At 53.6% G+C, this 6,853-nt stretch overlaps 1 protein-coding gene across 1 annotated transcript; it reads right to left on the reverse strand.

The window, feature by feature from the left end:
* Window positions 1-481: 481 nt before the first annotated feature.
* LOC108589964 (polyadenylate-binding protein 1-like 2) lies at window positions 482-2,851 on the reverse strand. Its single transcript, XM_035288582.3, has one exon. The coding sequence runs from the start codon at window positions 2,129-2,131 to the stop codon at window positions 1,529-1,531; it is 603 nt and encodes a 200-aa protein (XP_035144473.1). The 5' UTR covers window positions 2,132-2,851; the 3' UTR covers window positions 482-1,528.
* Window positions 2,852-6,853: the final 4,002 nt, after the last annotated feature.

A 6,853-nucleotide genomic window follows, 5' to 3' on the forward strand; every position in this document is an offset into this window, starting at 1 on the left:
TAATATATATTTATGTGTGAAAAAGCAGATATTGAAACAGTATATACAATAATTTCACATATATATATATATATATCACATGAAAAATACGGGTCCGATACAGATGAAAATGCTTGAGGAATGTGTGGGTAATCATCAGAAATGATTACTGGTGACATTAATTTTCTTCTGTTAACTTGTCTGGTTTGTGATTATTGTTTTCCTGCAATGACGCCGAATTACTTTTCTGACAACAGGGAAAAGGACAGGAAGTGGGCACAGGGGAAGGGGGTGATAAACAGTGTTTGATTCCAGCGAAACCACCGAGGACAGCGAAATACCATTTGCAGCCCACCAAGCTGGCCCAGACACACGCGCGCGCGCGCGCACACACACACACACACACACACACATACACACACAGGCGCGCGCGCGCCCGCACGCGTGCACACACACACACACACACACACACACATTCAATTACAGTGACCAGGAGACTATGCAGGGGAAACGGGCATATTCTTTACTAGCTGCGCTGGCCGGCACGAGTGCAAATCGGTACAATGCTTATGAAGGGGCCTTTTGGCAACACACAGGAGAGGTCTTTAAAATGTCTATATGTGGATCTTGCAAGTCCACAGTTAAGGAGACCACCGGGATGCTAGCAAAGATTTGGCTTGACAAGGAAGGATTCACTCATCAAAGCACAGAGCACGCAATGTTGGTCTAAAACACAGGGAAAGAACTAGGCACCACCTGAATGTCCAACAATGCGGGAATGATTACAGAAATGTTAAGGTCCACGGATACACTGGAGCACTCTGCAGGCACTGAAGATGACGTTTCATAAGCCTGTTGAATAACATGGAATGAAGTTCAGTGGGTTGATTTTTGTTTGGTTTTAGTCGCTGAAAAAGCAGGTTAAGAAACACCACATACATGAACCATTCTATAACAGGGTGTTAAAAGGGAAGGCGGGGTGGGAGTGAGCAAAAGAGAGAGAGGGAGAGAGAAGAGAGCCTGGAAAAGCAGCGCACCAAAAAGGTAAAAATGGTTCTCTCTGGGTAGTAGGACCGTGGGAGCAATTACTCTCTTGTTTTCCCCTCATCTGATATCCTCCTCCTTTCTGATGTTTCTACCATGAAATTGTATCACCTGTGCAGTAAACAAAGAGAGAATGAAAATGCTTTTTAAACCAAAGGACAGGGAGAAGAGGCCGCCTTTAGCTTACAAATGGCACTGATGAGTGAGATTATTCACAACGCCCTTGGTGGGGATGGGCCGAGGAGAGGAAGGGGAGGAGGGGAGAGGTGGAGGGAGAAGGTAGGAAGTGGGGAGAGGGAGGGGGAGAGGAAGGGAGGGAGAGGAGAGGTGGAGGGAGAAAGTAAGAAGTGGGGAGAGAGGGGGAGAGAGGGAGAGAGAGACCTGCCCTCCCAATACAATAAATACACTGCTGGTGGGTTGGCTGGGGAGGGGTGGGGGCGGGGGTTTGTAAACCGGGTGTGAGCCAAGGTTTGGCTCTGCTGGCTGGCTAGCTCCTGGGATGTGTTCATCGCAAGGTGGCCTCCTCGTCGGTGTCTTCCTCGAAATCCTTGACGTCAGCACTAGTGGACTGCCTGGCCCAGGCTCCCCTTTCGGCCTCTCGTTCTTTATGCGACTTGAATCTCCCGACGAAAATTTTGCGGTAGTTCAGGAACATGCCATTCATCACATCGATGGCCCGCTCGGCGGATTCCTGCTTTTGGAAGTGCACGAACCCGTAGCCCTTGGGCCCCTTTTCGTCGCAGGCCACTTTGCAGGAGAGGATGTTGCCGAACGCCGAGAAGATGTTGTATAGTGCCTTGTTGTCGATGGTCTTGCCCAGGTTCTTGATGAAGACGTTTCCCACCCCGCTCTTGCGGAGCGACGGGTCCCTCTGGGACCACATGATGCGCACTGGCCTGCCCTTTATTACATCAAAGTTCAGGGTCTCCAGGGCCCGCTTGGCGTCCACCGGTTGCTGGTAGTTGACATATGCGTAGCCCAATGAGCGGCGGGTGATCTTGTCCCTGCAGATGCGGATGGAGAGGATGGGCCCAGCTGGACTGAACTTCTCGTACAGCATTGCCTCGGTCACTTCAGGGTGCAGGTCGCCCACGTACAGGGAGGCCATAGGAAAATCTGGGTTCCCCTCACAGCCCCCGCGGGTCTCAGCATCCGCATCTGCACCCGCGGCGGCCACCGCAGCTGCCACCGCGGCCGCCACCTCCTCATTCGCGTCCGCATCCGCATCCGCATCCGCATCCGCCTCCCCCAAGGGGGGGCCCGCAGCCTCCGCTGCGGCGGCGGCTTCTGCCGCGCTGCCCTCCGCCACCGCCACCACCGTTGCTGCCCGGGCGGCCTCTGCCTGCTTCCCGGCCAGGGCGGCCTCCGAGTCCCCCAGGGTGGCCTCCGCTGCTGCCTCCTCTACTGAGGCCTCAGCCTCCACCTCAGCCTCCACCTCTGCTTCCGCCTCCGCCACGGAGGCCTCCGCCACCGCCTCTGCCACGGTCGCCGCCGCAGCCTCCGCCGCCGCCGCAGCCGCTGCCGCCACCGCTGCCGCCACTGTCGCTGCTGTCGCCACGGTCGCCGCTGCCGCCGGGCCGCTGCCGCGACCTCCCTTCCCGCGAGCTGGGGGACGGAGAGGCGGGGAAAGGCAGGAGGGCCGGTGGGTGGGTGCCGGAACGCAGGCGAGAGGCGCGAGCCGGAGCTGGCGCAGGGGATCCGAACTGGCGAGTTCAAGTCACCTGGGATAGCAAGCGCTACCAGGAGCGCGCCGGTGTGCCAGTCGCCGCAGCCTGCAGCCAGCTGCTGTTGCCGCCGCCGCTCGGTCGTAGGGTAGCGTGCGGGGTGCGGGGTGCGGGGCGCGGGCGGGCGGGCGGCGTGTGGTGGGGGGCGGGGGGTGTTGGCGTCTGTGGTCCGGGCAGCTGGGAAGGCTTCTGTCTCTTTGGTTCCCCCTGTGGCTGCTGCGGGGCTGCGGGGCTGCGGGGCGGTGGGAGGGGACGGGGAAGGGGACTGGGGCGGAGGTGGGAGTGGAGTGCTCACCCTCTCCGGTCGCCTGGATATTTATGAAAAGGATGCCAGGGAAAGGGCTCCGCTGTAGACCTAAGGGATAAGGGTTCGATTCGGAAAGGAGCGTTATTTTTATCCCCTCTCTCCACATAATGGACCGATTAAATGATTAAGTCAAGTACCTTGCAAGAGAGGGTGGGGTGGCCTTGAGGATGCACTCAAGGCCTCAGTACATGCAGTCTGGAAGTGGAGGAATCAAGAGCACCCTGTGTCTAGTACTTGACCTCAATGAGAAGGTGAGGAAAGCCAAACCCAGGGCTGGGAACAGAGCCTGGTCCAGAGCCAGGCAGTTGTTTATTCTTGGCTCCGCTCTCAAGGCGCTCCCAACCTGGACCAACAAGTACATATTCAGGTTCAAAAGAAAAACCAAAACTAAACCTGAGCTCTCTGGAATGAAGTGCCTGGTCCCAGTTCGCCAGCTAATATTTATGGAAAGTTTATCAGGTACTTGGCACTGGGGGCTAAGGGACAGGCGATGTGATGAGTGAGCAGTGAGTGTTGATGTGTTCGAGGTATGGGGCAGGGTCAGAAGAGGTGAGCAGTGTGTGTGTAGTGAGAGCAGAGAGGCCACACAGGGCCAAATGCTGGAGGGATAGACAAGGGAGCAACGATGAGAGTTGAGTGTAACAGCAGCTACAGCCCCACTTCCTCCAAAAAGGAGGACCAGCCACTAACTCTTCTTAGTAGCAATTAAGTGAGGCTGCACCAAAGACAGAACTCCCAGAGGTGGGCTCTGAAACATGAGGAGCAGTCCACCATGTCAAGGCAGGAAGGAAGACATTCCAGGCAGAGGGATCAGTCTGTGCCCAAGGCCCTTTGGCACGAGAGCACATGCATGGTCGCTTCTGGCCATGCCTAATAATCTGGCAAGAACAGAGCTCATGGTCTCCAAGAGCACATGGTAGCAGACAGGGCTGGAAGGTGTGGGGCCTTGAGAGTCAAGCTAAGGTGCTTCGACTGTATACCCTAGGTCACGGGGACCACTCAGGATGATCAGGGAGGGAAGCAGTATGATCAGAACTTTAGAATGAGTACAAATTAAACATCAATGTGCATGTATAAGTGCACATTTGCAGGTACACGCGCATACAAAACCAAGACAGGGCTGACAGAACAGAAAGAAGGAAATCAGATGTGACCAATTCTGACTTTCCAACTCTGAACAATCCTTCCCTGTATCCCTTTTCACCCCATAGACAGGAGTCTCACATTTACCATGAGCCAGTGGGGCCAGATATTTAAAAAGAGAAAACCATAGTGCCTTTCCCCAGGATGCCTTCACTCTGCTAAAGCTTAGCCTGCCCCTACAGAAAACAGAAGTGTCAGCGGAGGACTGTAAGTGCTATGTGATTGGACTACGGTGGCCGTCGAATTTCACCTGCCCAGCACATGTTCTCTCCTCCTCTCCTCCTCTGCCTTCTTTGGGTAAGAATGCTGTTTTCTGTGGTTGCAGCAATGGCTGGATCTTGGCAGTCACACAATAGAACAACCGTGAACCTGAGGAAGTGACCGAGTCACTGTGGGATGCGAGGCAGTGAGAACACTTCATCGCTGGCTGGAAAGCATCCCAAGGTGGCTGAGAAGCAGACACACAGACAGGTACCTCTCCAGCTTGCAAATCCAGCTCTCTGCCCCTAGGCAGGGCTAGTGCCAGCAAAGGCAAGGGACAGAGGGGACCTAGGAAAAGCCTGCGGTACAGCACATGCCTGACCAAGGTGATCACTGTCATGCTGTTAAGAGCCATCTCTTGGGGGTCTAGGTTGCTTTCGGGCAGGGAGCAGATGAAGCTGTGCCTCACCATTTCCAGGTTGGTGTCCAAGAGGGACCTGGGAAGGCAGAGGCCATGGGGGAAGCCATGCTAGCAGAGGAGTAGGGGATGTGGCGTGGATGAGAAGAGCTTCTCGGCCCATTGTTGGGAAACAGAAATGACAAGGAAGACCAAGTCGAGGACCAGGACTCAACAAGATCTCTTTCTCTGGCATTGGCTTCCAGTCCACAGAGCCAACAGAAATCCCTGAGACAGCAGGAGAAGGAAGTTGAGGGAAGTCATGCTATGGCCAGCAAATCCCCAAACCTGAAAACAATTGCTAGGATCCTGAACCTCTAGCAACAGGAACAGGCCTACCAAAGTGACAAGGACGCAGCTGGGACCACTCCCCGAGTCCTTTCTCAGGGGCTTCCATGGAGTTGAGTTTCCACCTCTTTTATAGTTTTTATTTTTTTTAAGTTTCTCTGTGGTCAGTTTCTGCTACCTGCAAATGGAATGTGTTCCAACCACTACACGCTGTCACAGAGGCAAAAATAGCCCCGTGGAGCCTCAGTGGAGGGAGGGGAAGTTTCCCTTCCTGTGGGAGGAAGTGCTATTGATTTTATTTATTCAGTGATTCAAGAAGTATTCCTGGAGGATCTTCTGTCTACCAAGTATTCTGCCAGCCAGACCGTCCCTGAACTCGGGGAGCTTGTTTTCTAGTGGGGAAACAGACAATAGGCAGATCAGGGAGTATGAAAACAGTTAAAGGTTGCTACGAATGCTCTTGGGGATACAAACGAGGTGACTTGGTACATATTGCCTAGAGCCCCAGAAAAGTAGCCAAACAGGAGACGTGAAGCCCAGGGAAGGCCTTTCTGAGGACAATGATAAGCCATCAGTCTTTCAAGGAACCAGGGGGGAAACCTGCCCAGCAGAGAGAACGTCAATTCCCCTGGCTCGGTAGCAGAAAAGAGAGTGTGCTGGGAGGGGCGGGGCAGGCAGAAAGGATGCCAATATTGCTGGAGCCCAGTGTGAGAGGGGATAGAGGAAAGAGAGGGAGGAAGGTGTGGTGCTGGGTGGTGCCATGATGAAGAGTCTGGTCCCTCTTCAGAGAGCTCAGGGGAGCCAGAGAAAGGATCGAAGCAGGGAAGTAGTGTAGTCTAATGCATATTCAGTGGTTTCTCTCTAGCTGCTCTGTGTGGGCAATATCACAAGTGGGCAGGGCACAGAGGAAAGCAGGGAGACCAGTTAGGAGGCTCTTGCAGCAGTGTAGTCCAGAGACAGCAGGGGCTTGGCCCAGACTGGAAGCATCAATGCGGAGTGATTCACATGATACTTGTGAAGTGGAAAGAGACAGCACTTGCGGGTGGATTCGAGGCAATCAGGGAACGAACTTAAGAAACGCATGATTACTACAAGAGTGTTTTCTTGCACGCCTTCATCAGAGGTCTATGCACAGTCATAGGAAAGACAGAGAGTAGGCGTGGTAGATTTAGAGAAGGGAGAAAGACAGATGGGCATGTGTAAGAGCTCCTATTTGCACATGTTTAGTTACCGAAGTCTACTTGTCATCCATAGGGGCTGGAGAAACAGAATTGTTGAGACAACAGGACACAGTTAGGATTTAAAGCCACAAAACTGGGTAGCCTCACCTAGAGAGAGTATAGCCGGGAGAAGGTGCAGGGCTACTCCCTGAGATACTCTGACATTTAGAAGTTGGGTTGAGGAGCACAAGCCAGCAAAAGAGAATCAGAAGGACTGGACAGTGAACAGGACTTCTCTCTAAGGCCTTGCATGTCCAAACATGTCCCAACTTCTCACCAAGGCTTTTCACCACCAGCCTCAATGTCCTCACTCAGACTCTGCTCTCAATGCTCCTAGCCATACATGCACGGGAGTTGGCTTAAAATGGGACAACAACGACTTTGTGTGCATGGGTCGGACTTCACTGTCTGATCATTTCTCAGCGGAGCTTTCAAAAGAGAGAGAGGTTCAGATGCAGAGAACTTCAAAGAGTGGGGTAGGCACTGCTCT

This window comes from Callithrix jacchus, chromosome X (assembly GCF_049354715.1).
Source record: "Callithrix jacchus isolate 240 chromosome X, calJac240_pri, whole genome shotgun sequence".
Lineage (NCBI taxonomy): Eukaryota > Metazoa > Chordata > Mammalia > Primates > Cebidae > Callithrix > Callithrix jacchus.

Coding starts and splice junctions, on each gene's coding strand:
- LOC108589964 (XM_035288582.3), bottom strand. CDS start 2,131: ATGGCCTCCCTGTACGTGGGCGACCTGCACCCTGAAGTGACCGAGGCA.